Genomic DNA, 20,222 nt, shown 5'->3' with positions numbered 1-20,222 from the left:
TTAGAATTGCTACAAATTATTTGAAGGTACTTAAACTCTTTGATTATAATAATCTTTCTAAAAATTTTAAAAAAAATAAAATTTAAAGTTATAATTGACTTTAATATACATCAAATTATATAACCTAATAGTGATCTTATTTGAAAATTTATGATACTAGCTATAAACTAGACGTAGAGTACAAACAAGCATAAGTCCAATTCACCCTTAAAATCTGGTCTAGTGGCTTATCAATGAACTCCAACAACAACATAAACGAATCATACAATATTAAACGAACAAGAAACTTAAAAATTAAAAATACTTTCTGAACAAAAAATTATTTACTCCACAAATAATAATATACTAGTATTATTTATCAACTAGGAGTATTATTATTTTGTATTAACTATATATTAGAAATAACATGAAAAATAAGAATGCAATATTAATATTTTCATATTAAAATTTCACCTATTTCCCAAACCCTCAAGCAAATAAATACAATCATTAAAATACTAGATACTCACTTCAATTCAAAACAATTATTTCATTTATGTAAAATCAGTATTTTATGTAAAATCTATAAGTTGAAACATAGTAAAGTAAAATTTTATTTAATTCGTAAAAATTTAAATTTTATTAATATTAATTTTTAATAATTTTTAAAACTTACACAACTAAAAATATTTAAAATCGAAATAATTAAATCAGATAAATTGTGAAAAACAAATATGACAACAACAAGAACAGAAGCAAATTTAAGCATTTAGACAACAACAAGAACAAGAACAGAAGCAAGGATTTACAACAACAAGAACAACAAGATTATATTCGATTTTTTACAACAAGAATAAGCAACAAGAACAACAACGTAACAAGATTTTTTACAAGAACAGCAACAACAAGAAGATGAACAGAAACATAATTATATTCGATGAACAGCAACAAGAACAGCAACAAAATTCGAAGTTGGTTCAAAATAAAAATAAGGTAATTAATTTAGGTTTTTTTTAGATATTTATCACACGTACAGTAGATGAACGGAAGCAACAAGAACAGCAACAAAACAGAAGCAACAAGTAGGTTTATGAAAATTCGAAGTTTGATGATGAACAAGAACAGAAGCAAGGATTTACCTTCAAAACACAAGTTTGATGATGTACAGTAGATGAACAGAAGCAACAAGAACAGCAACAAGTTTGTGAAGATGAATAGCAACAAGTTTGTGAAGATGAACATCGACAAGTTTGTGAAGATGAACAGCAACGAACACAAATGAAGATGAATAACAGCAAATGAATAAAACAGCGTTTGTGAAAATGAAGATGAACACAAGAAACGAACACAAATGATCTTGATGCTTAATCTTATACGTTTGTGAAGATGTAGAAGAGGAACGAAAAGCAAATGAAGATGAAGCGTTTTTTCAATGAACAACTGTACTGTATAACGTATTTGAGAAGATATGCGAAATAAAAAGAAACTAGCGGGTTTTTGTCCAACGGTCATTTGCTGCGGTTCACAACAAAACCGGAGCAAATAATCTAATTTTGAAGGGTTATTTGCTGCGGTTGTGAATTAAAGAACCGGAGCAATTAAGCTAATTTTGAAGGGTTATTTGCTGCGGTTGTGGAAAAACCGCAGCAATTAATGCATGATGCTAGGGTATTTGCTGCGGTCAAAGGGTTAACCGCAGCAATTAGAGGATTTTTTTTAATACGTTTTCCTATTTTTTGCTGCTAATACATAAAAACCACAGCAAATAATGAGCAGCAAATACATTTTTTTCCACTAGTATGGTAGTGGTCGAATGGCCTACGAGTGTTTTGAGGCCTTTTCACATAAAAAGAACGACTTAATTTGATTTATCATACTAAATTCTAGATTTAATTGACTAACATAAGCACTTACAAAAATAAAAACTTTACACAATAACTTAGAAATTTACTATGAATTTAACGATAAACTTAAATCTCAAAATAAAGTATAATAACAATATTCTTAATATAACCAAACTTAATAAAAAAATACGTTCATAAAAAAACTTACTACCTTATAAACTAGTTTGAAGCCTAACATAAATATATTAATAAAAATTCTAACATAAAAATTCTTAAATATAATAACATTCCTAATGTAACACATAACTCATAAACATACTAGCACTAGCTTATAACATAAATCATACTTAATATCACTAAAATATAATTTTCACCCAACTTCCTAAACTTGTTCAAAGATTATAAATTAACATACTAAAAATACTTTTAGCATACACATACTTAATATGATCTTGATCATAATTTCATTAAATTAAGTTCCTACTAAAACATATCAACTTATTTCATACTTTGCATATTATTAAGTAAATATAATGTGAAATTCCACAAAAAGAGTCTGGTAAGAAGTTATACCATACAAACACCAAGGATTAGTACCAAGTACTAATTAAGAAACTAATAAGAAATAAGACCCTCCAAGATAGATAACAATGCTCCAAAGATAATTAATCCAAACTTCCAAAACAATGATGATCTTCTAAGCTCCCAAAATAAATAAATCCAAACTCAAAAAATAATGATACATTAAGTACCCAAAGTAATAACCCAATAATGCTCCAAAATGATGATGATTTAAGCTAAATAAAAGAGTGTTCTAAGCTCCATCTTCTTGAATTTCTTCAACTAATAATAAAGGTATTAAGGTAGTAAGATTTTAATGAAGTTAAAATATAAGAAAGAATGTAAGAAAGATTTAATGATGGCGGTTTAAGTGATCTCATGGCTAAGGGGATATTTATAATGGGTTTTGGCAACTTCTAATTCATAAGTTGTATGAAAAAAAGAATGTTAGGAGTACGGAAGAAGGTTAACTTGTGTAAGTAGTTTGGAGTATGTAAGTGTATGTGTAAGAGTTGGAGTGTGGAAGTAAACTTGTAAGAGTTGGAGTGTGTAAGTGGGTGTATAAGAGATTGAAGTGTAGAAGAAGGTTAGCTTGTGTAAGTAATGAACATCACGGGTTAAGTAGAAAGGATTTTGATTCATCAAATTTTTATTCTAGTATGTACAAGTGAATATACTTTAAAATAATGGGTAAATTTGATCATTAAAATATGTACTTTAATTAGAAAATTTTGCTTAAAACTATACTTAAAGTTAATAATAAAAATATGACTCATTTTTATGTATTAAATTAAAGTTATAATGTTTACATAATAAGTAGTAATGCTAGTTTAAGAAAGAAAGTTAAAACGTAACGTTATACAAACTCGGAAAAGGTATAGGAATTAAACATGGCTTGAAATAGATAAACTAAAGGATTAGAAATTTGAATTGAAAATTCGGAATACTTAATCGGACAATTAAGATTAAGAATTTTGAGTCCGTTACATCGCCCCACTAGTCTAGTGTCTTCTTACTTTTGAAGGATTTGGACTATGTTTTTGTATTTTCCTTGTTTTTAAATAGGTAGGCTTTTGAATTTGTTTGGTCTGAGACTTTTTTAACTCACTGAGATGGTTCAAGCCAACCTTTGTGTTTTCGTTGCCTCTAGTGTCCTTGTAGGTAAAATTTTTAACACATTTGGTCCAAGACTACTTTTTAGGTCTCTCAGATGGGTTGTCCTAGTAATTGACCCATCTAGTATCCTATGGATCAACTTTTTGTTGTCATAGTAAGTGTAAGGATAAACTTTTTGCACCAACTAGCATTGGTGGGATATTCCATGTCCATCTCATGGTTGTAGGCGGACATTTGGTCTAGCAGGCAAGTCATCCCTTTATAGGTTAGCTGAACGGGGAAATTCACCCTTTTGGTTAGAGATCCTACAATCTCCGGTATAAATGGTATCTTCCAAAACAACCTGGATTTTTGGGTGTTTGGGGACTTAGGGGGCAGACCGCTACCTTTATTTATGTCCTTGATCTAGTTCCTTAGACTGTAACATGATCCCTCCTTTCATGTGTTGGAGCCTAAAAGGGTTAAAGGCTAAAGTCGTAGGCCCACTTAGCTCCAAATCTCCTTGCTTGGAGGGTGGTCTGTACCATTTATATCTTTCATTAAGGGTCTTACCTTGATGCTTTTCATTGAGTTTAGGACTAGGTCCATCTCTCCTTTGTTATTGGTCCTTCGAGAAAAGTCTCCCCTTACACAGGTACATGTACTCTCTTCCCTCCTTGAGAGTTCATGCGCATAAGACTTGCCTCCTCCCACTTCATTGAAGCCTTGGAAACGAACTGGAGAGAGCCTTTGATGTAAGGGTGCCCTCCGAAATAGAGCAGTCTCCCCTCTTCCTTAGGTAATGGCGTTGGCAAGGGTCGTAGCCAAGGTTCCCAACTCGTTCCCTATTAGGTATAATTATTGTGATTGTTTTGGTGTCTATGGTGATGGCTTCTTGCTTATGAACCATTAAGGTTTCTCTCTTTTTTTGTTTTTTCTTGACCTGTTGATGAGATTTTGCAACCTCTCCCCTATTAGGCATATTTAGACTGATTTAACCATCTTTGAAAGTGTGCAACCTCAATAATGTTTTGGGAAAGTTAGGATCCCTGGCATGTCAAGGCCTGTTTTTCCTTGGTTAGGGGTTATATTCCCCTTGGTTTTGGCTTGACTAGTACTTTGCCCAAAACGTGTCACCTTTTGGCTTTTTGCTTTTAAATGATTGGTAATCATTTTAGTGTAATTCTCAAGGAGAAATCTTGGCCAAGAAAGAATGATTGACCCTTTTTCTAGTGCCAAATTGTTCCTGTCTAGGATGGGACACAATCAAATTCAATAGGAAGCTTCGTTAGTCTTGGATTTGTTTGTTTGTGAGGAGGTTTGTTGGTTTAGTGTTTTGTCTTTGTTATCTAGCCATTCTTCGGGAGTTTGCTTCGACGCTCAAGTTAGTGGGAATATAACTAGAGTACACAATCAACCCAATCTCAAGTGCAAGAAGGCCTTAGCTTAGACGATCTTGGCTAGAGTTTGTTTATGGCGTGAGGCCTAAATCAATACTCTTGTCTCACAGGAAAAAATGAAGTTTCTTAGTGCCAATGATTCAAGAACAATAAGTTCTCTTAAGTTTTTCTCACAAGTTAAGGTTGAATGAAAATCAGTTACCTTGGAAGGGTAAATAGGAGAGTTTTTATAAGTCATCAATGACTTGGAGCTCAGAAACCCTTATGGTACTAAGGAATGTCCCTTTTGAGCTTATTTTTACGACTCTATATGTGATTTTGCTTAGCTTTTCATGTAGAGTCAACTACATCCTTGTGCTTGGCGACTTTCCATTTGCTATGTAGGTCAGCATTAAATACAAAAAATAACTTTTACCCATTTTCGGGAAACCTCTCGTCAACTAAAGGACTCATCAGTCATATCATTAAGGTGACAGGGTACCATAGCAACACTATTCTTTTGCAGCTTTTCATTTATTGTTTTGTCCTTTAAATGATTTTAGGAAGACCACTCAGCTGATAGTAAAGACTAGCAGCTGATGGTAAAGACTAGGATTCTGCTCCTGGAGATCCTGATTCAAACACATACATATGTATACAGAGCTATTAAATTCATCGATGAAAATCAAACCTTTTTTTATTAATTCTTGACACCTTAAATTAAAACCTCAATTAATATCACCATCTTCTACTTACAATTTCTAAGGCTTTACCATAACTCAATAAAAGTGTAAAAGAATACCTAAAATTAAGAGAAGAATATACTTCTTACTCTCAGTTCGCTACTTTTTCATTTTACTCTATATCCCGAATCTATTTTGGATATGACCATCATTTTTACTCTATATATTTTCCTTTATTTCTAAATACCTCGGCTTTTTAACCCACAATACCCGATCTTTTGTAAGAAAGAATAAAACTAAAACACGAAATGCAATATTTGGTACAAATCAGTATAATCAATTACTATAATTCGGAGATTTGATTAGCTGAAATTTAGGGTAATTCTCTGTATAAATACGTACACTTTCTATGATTAATGGACATACAGAAAAATCAACCCAAAACAACTCTTACTCATAAACCCTAATTAATAGGGCAGTTTACTTTCTGTCTTCTTTTAGTCTTTGTGCAAAATGTAAATTAAACTATTTAGCCATAACAGAGGAGTAGTTTTTATAATGATCTTGATTTTTCAAGTTTATAAGTTGTAGAGCGCCCTTCTATTTTAGTAATCTTTAACTGAAGCATGTAATTAGAGAAACCAGACACTCTCTATTCATCCCCTACAGAGAGAGTTTGTGTCTGCTGTTTACTGTCAATTTTTGTAAAAGTTAGAACTATAAAAGAGAATTATAATTGACAATAGAAGTATGACTAATTTGGTGAAAGTACTTGGCAAAAAAGGATATTCTTTATAGATTAAATCACTGAAATTATGTATTTCATTAAATTTACTTACGATATTACATCAGATCATTTGGAAGAATGAATTAAAGAATAAAGAATTTGATTCAATCTAAATCTAATACAGTAACGCTATCTGATAGCAAAATTGTTATGCTTTAAGAAGTGGGCGTGCATTCTGCAGGAAGACCTTGAGGGAACCTCTGAATATCAGCACAATAATTATAAATCATGTAATTCTTCTGCACCCATTTCATCCTTTCCATACTTGTTGTATCCAAATCTTGGTTTAACCAACTTGAAGTCGACGAAGGAGTGGATACCGACCCACATGAAGATGACCCAGAAGCCCAAATACAAGCATCTGCATTGAACTTCCTATAGGAAGCAGTGAATGGGGCTTGTGTCCAATCAGTCTTAACCCGCCCACCTTGAGTAGCCCAATCGTCAGCATTCCATAGACTAGAGTAAATCCTCATGGGTTGGCTCTTAGGAAATGAGACTCCCTGTGATTCCATGTTCTTGAATTCTCTAATTGGAATTCCATCCACAGAGAAAACAATCCTTTGAGGATTCCAAAGAATGGAGTAAGTATGGAAATCCTTTGTTGGGTCGAACCATAAGTGAAATTGTTGCTCGCGGTTGCCTTTCCCTTGGGCAAACACATTGGTGTGAAGTGTGTAAGGTTGCCCACTAACATTCCCAAGGAACTCGAAATCAATCTCGTCGTGGGTGGGACCTTGGGATGAAAGATAATAAGCGGTGACAGTACCAGCAGAGTTGCCAGGGACGAGTTTAAGCTGCATATCGATTTTACCAAAGAGATACTCGTTCTTGGACTGGAAGCCAGAGCCAGAAGCTTTGTCGAGGGAGAGGGTGAGATCATCCCCATTGTTGAGGATGTTGGCACGACCATCTCCCCAAGTAATGGTAAAGTCATTGTAGAAATTGGCTGAACAAGTAGTGGCGATGAATAAAAGAGATGCTAACAAAATACGATAGTAATAGGAAGCAGCCATACTTAGCTTGTGCTGAGCTTTGGATTATTATTATTTTTTTTCTTCTTTGTGTTGGTTTGATGAATTCACAAATGAGGAGGAAAGGGGTTTATATAAGGAGTTTACGGATGGGTTAAGTAAGATAGGAAGGTTCTTGGTTCTTACTTCTTACCAGTTGGAATGAAAAGCCTTATCTTCAGCAAAATAATGAACCCATCTAGAAAGGTTCTACGGAGTAAAAAGCGAGTGGGGAGTGAGCTGTTTTGATAGCTGGACAAAGTGTAAAAACAAGTAGCTGGTGAATAGCTGGAGCGTGTTTGGAACAATAAAAAGGTGAGGGGCTATCCATTTAGTTGTTGATATAAATAATTTTGATCCATGTTTGAATTTGGCCATTTCATTTGAATTGATAGAATTGGTTAAATTCTATTGTTTGTTTAAGTTGAAAAATTAAAATTGGAATTGGCCCAATTCCAACACAATTTCAACCCAAGTAAAAAACAAACTCTTCATTTCCATCCCATACCTTCCCTAATTTCAATTCATATTCATTATTTTTTTAAAATTTATTTTTGGAATTGAAATTAATTTAGTTTTGGTTTTGTTTTGCGTGGGAGATATTTAAGAGGTTTGGAACTTTCCAAACCACAATCAAATAGATTTAATTAGTTTTTTTCTTAATGAACACTAATTTGGGAAATAAATTTTGGTGAACCCCAAATTGAAATTTTTTTTATTTTCCAACGATACTTAAGCAAATCATAGATGAATTTATTTATTATTTTAATTTCCAAGGTTGTACTATTGGTGATGAAGGACCATTTATTACTAACTTGTTTCATATGGTTCCACGTACTGAACAAAGTTTAGTCTAAATTCTAAACCGTAAATCAAATCAGATCAAATCAAAATTTTAGTATTTGGTCTGGTTTACGGTCAAAATGATCTGATCTGTTTTTTTTAAAATAAATTATGGTTTACGTTTTGGTATCGATTTTTTATTTTTCATACTAGACCAGCCCATACTGCAAACCTTACAATGGTCCAAATCATAATTTTTTTTAAAAAGAAATTAAGTTGCTACCTAGATATTTCAAGATGTAGTAATTTTTGTATAATAATATATACTTAAACGATGTTGATATTATCAATTAATTATAAATTATTATGTTTAGTGATTATAGATGCGAAATATTTGATAAACACGTGTATTAATTTGGATAAAAATAAAAAAATAAAAACAATACAGCAGACCAGACTGTTGTAAAACGGTTTGGTCCGATCCAGTCTAGAAAATTTTCTTGGCCGAAATTTTTGATTTGGTTTGATTTTAGTATCAGATCAGACCAAATCGAACCGTGTTCATCCGAAGTTTCACTACATTTTCATTTAATAATAAATTTGTTTAGAATTCACTATTTATTACTTTTCTATATTATGGCAGTGGTACTCTATGTTTTGTGTGACTCGGAAATTTCCGACTACTATAATTAATTTATTATTTTAAAAGTAATACTTGCCTTTCCTTCTCCATATATTTCACTATTGAGGTTTAGAAAGTAATACTTGGCCATCATTTCTATAGTACTGTATGTTCATTTTTACCGTTTTTATGGTTGAGTGTAATTACAAGGTTATCCAAACAATGCTATAGAATTTAAATTTGGGAATTCAATTCCAATATTTTCCAAACAACTATGTGGATTTGAAATATAGGAATTCAATTCTTTGATTTTCAAACGAGATTGAGGAATTGGAATTGAAATTTAAATCCATAATTTCAATTTCTTGAATTGAATTACAAAAATTCAAATGAAATTCGTGTTTCCAAACGCTACCTAAAAGGAAAGTCAAGTGGTAACCCTGAGTTTTGTTTTTTTTTTAAATGTTTTTTTTTAAATTAACGTGATGATTTTGAGCTTCCAATTTTTTCACGTGGTAGATAAAATGTTAATTTTTTTTGTTAAACTAAGTATTTATTTTGATTGGATTTCAAATTATGTGGTCAATTAGGGTGATCACGACGTTTGTTTTTTGAAAAAAATATCATTATATTAGGTAAAACTAGCGTAATGTAACAAAACTTCATTTTTGTCTACCACATGGAAAGACTGGAGGTTAAGGTCACCATGTGGAATAAAAAAGAGATTGTCTACCACGTGGAAGAGCCGTAAATTACCACATGAAATTTCCCTTAATTTTAATTAGAATGATTTTTACTAAGTTCCGCCATTAAAATAATCCAGGGATATTTCTATTATAATTAATTTAATTAAATTGAATTTTCATTAGGCAAATTTGATATTAATAATCTGAACTTTGCGTGATTTGCTCTGAATAATCCCAACTATCAATTATTTTTGTATAATCCCAACTTTATAACTTATTTGCTCTGGGCATACCCACCTACCCAATCACTGGATAGAACCGATTACTTCTTCCTCTTTTAACCCTTTTTGTCTTTTTAGGTTATATTAACCCAATTTTCACCTAATTCACCCAACACTTAGTAAATGCCATCAAACTCCCTTCCTCTTCAAAATCAAGATCTTCTCTTCCCCATTGTTGCTGCAACTTCTTCATTCAAGTGGTTCAATGGTAAGTCTTCTCCTTTAATCTATTTTTTTTTTCAGTTTTCTTTTTAAATCATTAATTCTTGATTTTTGTTTGTTATGCGAATTTCTGTTTTGTAATTGCATTGTCTTAATTTGGTTAGGATTCTGACCTTGACAAGTTCACTCTAAAATTCTGGTTTGGTGGAGTATTCAAAAGGTTAGGGGGAGAATTAGAATAAATGGGTGGGCGTTTTTTGACCGTGCAAATTGACCCTGATCAAATTTATTGGTTTGATTTGGAGGACTTATTAGTTAGGACTAAAGCTGCAATAAAATATGATCATGCCTTGTTTTTAAATCTTCCTGATAAAATGTCTGTTGATGGTGATTTGCCTAGGATAAATGATGATAGTAGTATATTGAAAATGGCAGAAATTGGGATGATGAATAGGTTAATAGTGATGTATGTAGTTAAGGAAGTTGATGTTGCAAGATTGGAGTGGGAATTATCAAAAGGTGTATATGGTAGTAAGGTAATTGCATTGAATGGGACAGGTAGGAAATTAACTCCTAAAAGGGCCCTAAAAAAACCCTTGGATATTATAATACAAAAAGAGGTAAGTGATCCCCTAAATAATCATACTACTTTACTTGACTAGGACTCCAACAGTGTACCCTCTAAAACACAATCCCTATCAATTAATATATATATATATAAACTAATTGAAATAAATTGATCTGCCATATCTGATAAAACAATCGGTAATTATTTTTTGTAAGTAAATGAGCATACATCAATTTGAAACCCGACTATTAACTTATTTCGATATTGACCCGATCAATAGTTGACCGTAATCGATAACTACTCGAAAAATAAAGCTCAAACCCGATTTGTGCTCGAAAAAACCGAACTACTGTTACACTGATGACAACTCGAGCTCGATTGACACGCGACTCTAATTTCAAACGATAACAAACCAGTTTGTACCCGATAATGCAAACAACCGTTTTTAAACCGACCCGTAACTAACCGATTTGACCCGAGTATGACCTGTTGTTGCATACAACCGAAAATTTACCGATTCGAAATCCGACCGAGCCGAATTACACCCGTCCGAAACCGACTCGATGACCCGAATGAACACCTCTAGTACATGCTCTTAACTCAACGTATGTCTAATTATCAAACTTTCATTAAATAAAAGTTAAAACAAATAGAAGAAACAATTAAAAGTATGACTAATTTAAGTCTATCCAGCACCAAAATTCATATTTTAAAGGTTTTTTCTCCACATTTATCTGTAAAGAAGTCGGCAACTTAATAATCATATTTTCTTAGAGTAGATTACTATAAATAGATTATATATGATTCACATTTATTGATCATAAAATTACAAATAGCTTTCTTTTTCCAAATTAATTGGGAGAAAAAAATGATTTCATCCAAATTTAATATCATGTTATTAACATTCCTTCTAATCTTTACATCAGGTAATTGTTTTTTTTCTTCTATTTAATTTTTTAAATCATCTTCACTTTTTCTTGTTATCTTTCATTTATATAAGAAATCAAATTCTTGTCTAATATATTATCTGTATGATATTATTTAAAATATTGAAAATCTCAAAATGTAAAACCCTGAAATAAAAAACAACTAATTGAAACTTGTTAACCTAATTATTGTTCTTGTCCTTGAAATATAAAATATGATACATTTTATATCTATTGCAATAGAATTTTTGTTTGGCACGGATTTATTTCAACTTATTCTTATATTATGTGTAGATATAGAAATATGGAGGGACCGGAAGAGAAGAGATTTGAAAGTATTGGGTTTTTTATTTAGATAACAAAAAAAGAGGGGAAGGATTTGGAGGGGAAGGGTTTTGAGAAAAAACAATAATGAATTTTGTTAAGAATATCCTAAAGTTGAAAGACTTGGAGCGAAAACACTCATTTTAATGTATATATTTCTCCATGTATAATTTAACATATAGTCAAGTGAGATCTTGTTTGATTCATCTTAATGCGTATTTTCATAATATTAACTTTTTAGAATTTTTCATCATGTGAAATCAAAGATATTAAAGATTGAAATCGTGAATTGGATAGCATAAAAAATAGAAACGTAACAAGTATTTAAAACTAGAGGAAGTATATCAAAAGTCTAAGAAACATATTTGCCTCTCCAACTTCAATTATGCATCATCAGGTCCTCAGAGAGGTGCAGCTCGAGCAAGGAAATTTTTAGCTATTCCTCCCACATTCTCTTTGGTCTACCTAGGCACCTCCCTCCACTGTGAGGCTCTCTACTAGAGGTGTTCATTCGGGTGATTGGGTCGATTTCGGACGAGTGTCATTCGATTTGGCTGTATTTCGGATACGTGTTGCGACGGGTCATACTCGAGTCGGGTCGGTTAGTCACGGTTCGGTTGAAGATCGGTTATTCGAACTATCGGGTTAGTATCAGGTCGGTGTCGGTTAAAGTTCGTGTTGAGTTTCAATCGGTCTTGGGTTGTCATCAGTTAATAATTGGTTCGGTTTTACCAGGTACAGATCGGGTTCGGGCATTTTTCAAGTAGAATTCGGCTACGAATTGCGAATTACTAATTACTATTGATCGAATTAGTATCAGATTAAGTTGTTAGTCATTTTTTAATTGATCATAAGGTTCCTTTACTTAAAGCAAAATAGTGAAAATGCAAATCAATTAGTGATCATTATTACATTGTTACTTTTACTTGTTTGACCGAAAATTATAATTATAAAGTTCTATCAATTTTCATCTAATACGATTAAAAGTAGTTAAATAAACAATGACCATTGATTATTAACTCTAAATATATGAAACCATGTATTTATAAAATTTATTTTATTAAAATATTTATGACTTTATTAAAATAACTAATAGATGATTGAATATGAGTCAATCATACTTCTATGTAAAAAAATTGGTTCAGGTTTACAGCAGGTCGATCTAAACTTCGTTCAGGTTAAGTCGGTTTTAGCCGGATCGAATTCGATTTAGAGTATGATTCGGGTCGGATATGACTCGGGTCGGTCATTATTAGGTTCGGGTAATCTCGGTTAACAGTTATGTGTCAGTTAGAAAAATCGGTTACAGCTTGGGTTCAATTTTTTCATTTTCGGTTGTCAACCGGTTTGTATATAGCTTCGAGTCGGGTAATGTCGGTTCGATAAACCTAAAAAAGAAACACATTTTTCAGGTCAGTTTATTTTCGGTTTCGAATCAGATTTTCGGGTCGAGTCACTTTTGAACAGCTCTACTCTCCACCATTCTCGAGAGTGCATCGACAATCTTCTTTTCACATATCCGATTTCACGTATCTTAGCCGATTGAGTGGAATCCCCGAACCTCTATCCCAAATCATGGTTTCGAATTCCATCAATCCTTCAGTGTTCGCACATCCACCTCAGTATTTGCATCTAGCTACATCCGTCTTTTTTTCGGAGACTTCTTAACGGGTTACGACTCTATCTCGTAGTACAAAGTTAGTATGATTGCAACTCGGTAAGAATTTACCTTTTAGTCTAGCGAAAATTTTTTTATCACACAACACCCTAATGGCTACACTCCACTTAAGCCAACCTGCTTAAATTATAGGGCTTACATCTTCACCTAACTCCCCATAACTTTAGATAATCGATCCTAAAAATTTAAATTTGGGCGTACTATAAAAACATCTAGTCCAATAATCATTATCACGTTGTAGCTCTATCCTAATGAAATGCATGGTTGATACGTGGCCCTTTGCCTTCCTAATTCGCCCTTCACTCCTCTAATCTCATGTTATCATCCTTACTGATTTTTGCTACTTGCATAATGTAGTCCTCAAAAAGTATCCACCATTTAAAATAGAAATATTGCAAGTTTAAAGGAACAAATTAAAATTAATATTGTTGCAATGTCTTAGAAAGAGAGGGAGCATTTCTTAGAAATGATATTTCTAATGAGTCATCATCATCGTACCCAGTATATGTCGCTCATAGAAAACTATAATCAGGATATGAAGAGCGAAGAAAAATGGCAATTCGTACCCATAAAGAAGGATATGGCCAAAAAATCTCGTGAAAAATCTTTGCAAAAAAAGGTTCCTGTAAAGGACTGAGATCAGTAACGATTAATTTATGCAATATTTGACAATGAATTGTTATGACTTTGGTTGTTATTTGAGATTTTATTAAGGTTTTCTTTTGCATGCATTGTTGTGTCTGATATTGATATACACGTCTCATTATTTAGACTGATGTTTTGTTTAGGATTTCATGCTACAAAAAAGTTGGAAAATTTGATATAATTAAATGATGTCAAAAACTATATAGAGCAATTTTGTTTTGAAAAACAACCTATAAAAATTGATTATTTGTAAAAAAATTGAAAGCGCAAGCCTCAAAGATGTTTAACAAAGAAAAACAAATAAAAATTATAAAGCAAAATGAACACAAGTGTTTATGAGGTATCTTGAATACCTCCCCCTCAAATATAGTTTATTATAATGAATTCAACAATTACAAATATAATAAACCTCCCTTATCTTGAGAACAATCTCTCAAGATCACAAATACTAAAGCAAAGTAAGAACACTCTCAAGTCTCTAACAATGCAATAGCCCTCTCAACAATATGTGTGTTTGTGGTGTATGTTACTATGAGTGATGAATCCTATTTATAGGCAAAATATTCATCACTCTTAGTATTCCCTCAAAAATCACCATAAACTCACATTTAACAACTCAATTAACATCCTAATTAACTATGACAATAAACATTGCAATAAACAATAGAGTAATGCACCACATAATTGCATATTCACTTCATATTCTGACCAAAACAGAATCCAAAGTAGTCTGTTGATCTTCCTGTTGCTTTGATCAAACAACTCTCATCAACCGTTCCAAACCTTAAACCATCCATATTCGACACATCTTTATCGACCCCCTCTAAAGTACAAGACAAAGCATGTTCGATTAAATGTTCAAAGTTAACGTCATTATTAAGATTATTGGCACTTGCTTTAACAAAAATAATATCTAAAACTATCAACTGTAATATAATAGAAATTCAGCTTTCGAACATGTACAAGTCACGTAGATTTTAGATAGTTTATGACAAAAAAATATTCAATGTAGTTAACGACAAAAAGTTAATTTTGATATGTAATTTTTTTAAAAAAAATAAAAGTATTCTAGTTTTTTATGACGTAGAGTAGAATTTTATTAGTAACTATTAATAATTTTTCCATGAAATAATTTTTAAAAGAATTTTTATTTAAAAAATAATAATGTAAATTTAACTACAAAATTTCTTTTTTTTTACGGTCATGTAGAGTTTGACCATGTTTTTCATAATCACAGTTCTACCTAAGAATGAAAATAATATCTTTAGGTGTGATTTTTCTATATAATAATAATAATAATAATAATAATTTGCAGTGATGCATCAAGCACGAGCCTATGAAGACTACCCAACATGTGAAGGAATGGGTGAACCTTGCTCAGGTCATTGCTGCCAACTTGGAAAAGTTTGTGTGCGTGTCTTATGGGTTGCTGCCATTTGTTTATGATGCCAATTTTTATGTCAGCTCCAATTTTTCTAATTGTTTTCTTTAGTTCCTAGCTTGTTGAACCTTATTTTGTGGTTGATTTATGGCTTTTACAAACAATGTAAATGTATCAATGAAATAGAAAAATACACCCTAAACAGAAAATGTTTATTATTGAATATTTTGTCAATTACAGTATTCAAGTTTATTGTTTTAAAAACTACAGCCTTGAAATTTTCTGTTTAGGTACTATCACCTCTAAGTTACGAAAGTCGACATTGACACAGCTTATGCTCAAAATAATCTTTGACCTTTTCTTTTACATTTGACCTTCACCCAAACCACTTACAACTAACCCACATCTCAAACCACACCCCTTCACAACCTTTTTTCTTCCCTCTTTACCACCACCACTACCCCTCATTTTCTATCTTATCTTTCCAAAAGCCGACTCGACTTTTCATTCAACTTTAGAGAAACAGAACACAAGCGACAACTCGTCGCTTATAAGCAACCACTCGTCATTTTCTACTGACTTTTGTTTTCCGTTTTTCCTTTTGGCATTATTTCGGACTTTTTGTAATTATTACATTTATTGTCCCACTACTATACTTAGTATGTAGTGTATATAATATAGGTCCTTATATACTCTAAATGTCCAACTATCCTCCCCCATTTAGAGTATAATCGAACCTCATCCTTCTTTTACAAAATAAGTAAATAACCCCGTTTTCAATGCTAATTTCCCTAACGATTGAATCAACCCCTAGTATAAAACTCTTTATAAGCAATCGAATTAGAATGATATCCCTACGAATTGAATCAACTAGCCCATCCAACCACTTGAAGGTTAAATATACATAAAACCAATAATACAAAGTCATTACCTTAACATTATTATGGCCGTGTCCATATCTATTCATAAGTTTATCATACCATCTATACCAATCTTGAGTACTTAAAGTAGCTGAAAATTCAAACTTATATAGTTAGGTTCCCATTACGTATACCGTATCCCCGTGAATGAAAACCACCAAGAGCTCTTCTACTCTTGACCATGAGAATTTTAATAGACAACTACCTTGTGATCATGGTCCAAAGTAAGTGTGGGTATTAATCCTTGTTGCTTACAAAGAATAAAAGGAATTACAACACATTGAATTCAAATTACAATGCTACTTGTGTGTGAATTAGGGCTTTCCTTTTAACTTTAGCTTACATAATTCGATTTTGATTAATGCTTGTTTAATTGAATCCTTACTCATGACCTTAGTGAAAAAATCAGCCAAATTGAACTTATTGTTCACATAATCAAGAGTTATGACCCCATTAATGATAAGTCCTTGCACTAGGCTGTGAGTAAAGAAATATAACGAGAGTTATACACTTGACTATAAGCTCTACCCAAAGTTGTTGTGCTCGTAAATCTACTCATCTTACCAACCAATGATAAGGACCCGGGTTGCTCGTAATACTCTTCTTATTGCCACCCAATGATGAGGACCCGGGTTGCTCATAAATCTACTCATTTTACCAACCGCAAATGCTACGTCTGGCCTTATACTCGTCATAGCATACATAAAAGATCCTGGGATCTTTGAATACTCTAATTGTGAAATCGATTGTCCGGTATGTTTAACAAAATTAGATACCTTGTTTCATGGGACTTGAGATTGGAGTCGTATCTAGTATACCAAACCTATTAAGCATTTTTTAAATGTAATGAGATTAACTTAGGCTAATTCAACTATCATTTCTTATGATCCTAATGCCTAAGATCTCATCGGCCTCCCCTAAATCCTTCATTTGGAAGGATTTAGAAAAAAAATTCTTTGTCTCTTAGATTTGTACTAAACTAGTACCAAAGATGAGCAAGTCATCTACGTGTACGCAAATGATATCTCCATTTCCTTGGTTATCAAATTTTCTATAAATGCATTTTTCGACTTGATTCAACTTGAATCCAAAGGATAACATGGTTGCATCAAACATTGGATGACATTGCTTCAATTCGTTGCTTGTTTAAGTCCATACAATGACTTAACAAATTTACATACCTTGTTTTCTTGCCCTTTCAAAACAAACTTTTCGGGTTGTTTCATATATACTTCCTTATCTAGTTCCGCATATTAAAATGTGGTTTTAACATCCATTTGATGTATCTTTTGACAATAGACCGTAGCCAATGCCACCAACAATCTAATGGTGATTGTCCTTGCAACTGGTGCATAAATATGTATCAAAGTGATCGATAGCCAACTTTTGTCTAAAGCCTTGTACCACTAAACGGGCTTTAAACTTATCAATAGTTCCATCAATCATCATTTTCTTGCTAAAAATCTACTTGCAACCGATAAGTTTACAAGTTGGAGGAAAATCTACTTATACCCAAATATTATTTCCCATGATGGATTACATCTCATCATCTATTGCCTTTTTCTAAAAGGTATTTGTCTTGTGATGTCATTGCATCACAATAAGTCAATGGGTCTCCTTCCACATTAAACAAATATGGAGCACTAGCAGAAATTTAATTTCTAGTCCCTTCGACCAAATATACATGAAAATCTGGTCCAAAGCTTTTCGCTTTTCGTTGTCTTTTACTTCTTTTAGGAATAAATGCAACAATTTCTTCTTCATCTAGTTGTTGGGGGTTTCTTATTTATCATTTTCAACAATTTCTTCGATACTAAATTGTAGATGTTTTTGTCTACTCATTGATGAGAATCTATTCTTATCAAAGATGGCATCCCATACCTCATTCATCGAGTGAATCAATATGTAATCATTTTGTTCTATTACATAGAACCTATAAGTTTTGTTATGAGTAGTATAACCTATAAAGATGCATTCTAATCCTCGTTCATCGAGTTTCTTTCTCTTGTTGTCGGGCACTCTTACGATGGCCTTATAACCCCAAACCTTAAAGTAATTTAAGTTTGGCTTTCTTTTGTACCAAAGTTCATAAGTAGTTTTCTTATTGGTTCTAGATGAAACCTGGTTAAGAATGTGACAAGCCGTCAATATTGCTTCAACCCAAAATCCTTCACTCAAACTAGAGTAGGATAACATGGAATTCACTATCTCTTGTAGAGTACGGTTTTTCCTCTCTGCCACACCATTTGATTGTGGTGTGTATCTAGCAATTGTTTTATGAATTATTCCCATAGAATGAAAATAAAAGGGATCATAGTATTCTCCTCTTTTGTCTGGTCTAAGACTTTTAAGTTTACATCCTATTTGTATTTCTACTTCATTTTTGTAAAAGAACTAAGAGCTTCATCCTTTGTATGTAAGAAGTACACATAACAAAACTTAGAATAATCATTAATAAAAGCAACAACATATCTTTTATTCCCTAAAAATAGTGTACTATGAAAATCACACAAGTCACTATGTACCAAATCTAAAATTTTAGATTTTCTAACAACACTTTTAAATGGTTCTAGTGATCTGGTTAAGCATGCATGAATTACAATTATATGATTGTTAAGGACAAAAAGGAATTAAATTTGCTTTGACATATATGAAATTTTATCAAAATTACATGTCTTAACCTTAAATGCTATAGATAATGCAAATCATCATATACATTGTAGGTAAGCACGACCAATAAACAAGTTACTTTTAGAAATTATACATCAATTTGCTTCAACACTAATTTGTAGCCCAATCAATTCAAGATGGAACCCAAGACAAGATTCTAACTAATGTCAGGTGCGTAGTATACATCTCTTAACACTAAGAGATTTTCTGACGTAAACATGAGTTCAACTTTTCCCTTTGCATGGACCTTAATAGTTTTTTTTTCCCCATGTAGAGAAACTCCCCATCAACAACCTTGTGTAGGGTGTTGAACAAATGTTTATTTTTACAAAAATTTCTTGTCGTTCGGGAATTGATAAACCAAGACATTAGATCGTCCTGCACAATACTATTATTAGTATTCATTAAACAAACATCAAAACTAGAAAGTTCATTTAATATGGAATGATCTCCTTTAGTAGATGGGTCCTCGCATGAAGAAGGTTGGCCCTTTGTCTTATTTTGATTGGTTTTGAAAACAAAGTAATTCCTTTTTAGATGTCTGGGCTTTCCGTATTCCCAACACCCATTTTTAATGGGTTTCGTTTTGCTTGTATTCCCCTTGAAATATTTTTTTGCTTTCCTCCTTGAGAGGTTTTCCCCTCTACCATGTTGATTCCCTTAGACTCATGAACAAAATTTTTTCCAAGATTAGTAAGACTTATGTCTTTCTTCTTAAGTTTAAGAGCATGTCTAACATCCCTCCAAGGTGGAGGCAACTTGTTTATTATGCTTGATACAATAAAAAATTCATCCAAACTTATGTCATGAATTTTCATGTTAGCATACATTCTTTGTAATTCATGGAATTGATCAATTATAGGGCGATTGTCAACCATTTTATATGCATTGAAATTACTTAGAAGGAATTTCTTAAAAATAGCATCCTCGGCCATGTACTTGTCTTCAAGTGCATCCCACAAAAGCTTTGTCAATCATGAAATTGATACACATCGAAAAGTGAATCCTTCATACCATTCAAAATATGTCCCCAACAGATAAAGTCATCATTGTCCCACTTGCTCCTCTTCCTTGCTTATTCCAAAGTTTCATAAACCGCTTCCTACGGGCTTAGAGTTCTTATAACATAAGCAACATTAAGAGTGATAAAAAAATAAGCATTTTATTTTGCCAACGACGAAAATTCACACCAACAAAATTGTCTAACTTTTAAGTTAGAAGTAAGGTCCTTCACA

The 20,222-nt window shown here is 32.4% G+C and overlaps 1 protein-coding gene across 1 annotated transcript; it reads right to left on the bottom strand.

Moving 5' to 3' along the window:
* Nucleotides 1-6,345: 6,345 nt before the first annotated feature.
* On the bottom strand, nt 6,346-7,524 carry LOC130818110 (probable xyloglucan endotransglucosylase/hydrolase protein 23). Its single transcript, XM_057684150.1, has one exon. It carries the CDS (start codon nt 7,342-7,344, stop codon nt 6,484-6,486), a length of 861 nt encoding a protein of 286 aa, XP_057540133.1. The 5' UTR covers nt 7,345-7,524; the 3' UTR covers nt 6,346-6,483.
* Between the last annotated feature and the right edge of the window lie 12,698 nt (nt 7,525-20,222).

Source organism: Amaranthus tricolor, chromosome 7 (assembly GCF_026212465.1).
Source record: "Amaranthus tricolor cultivar Red isolate AtriRed21 chromosome 7, ASM2621246v1, whole genome shotgun sequence".
Classification (NCBI taxonomy): Eukaryota; Viridiplantae; Streptophyta; class Magnoliopsida; order Caryophyllales; family Amaranthaceae; genus Amaranthus; species Amaranthus tricolor.
Note: the sequence above shows the minus strand (reverse complement) of the source record. Positions and strands in the feature narration are given on the sequence as shown.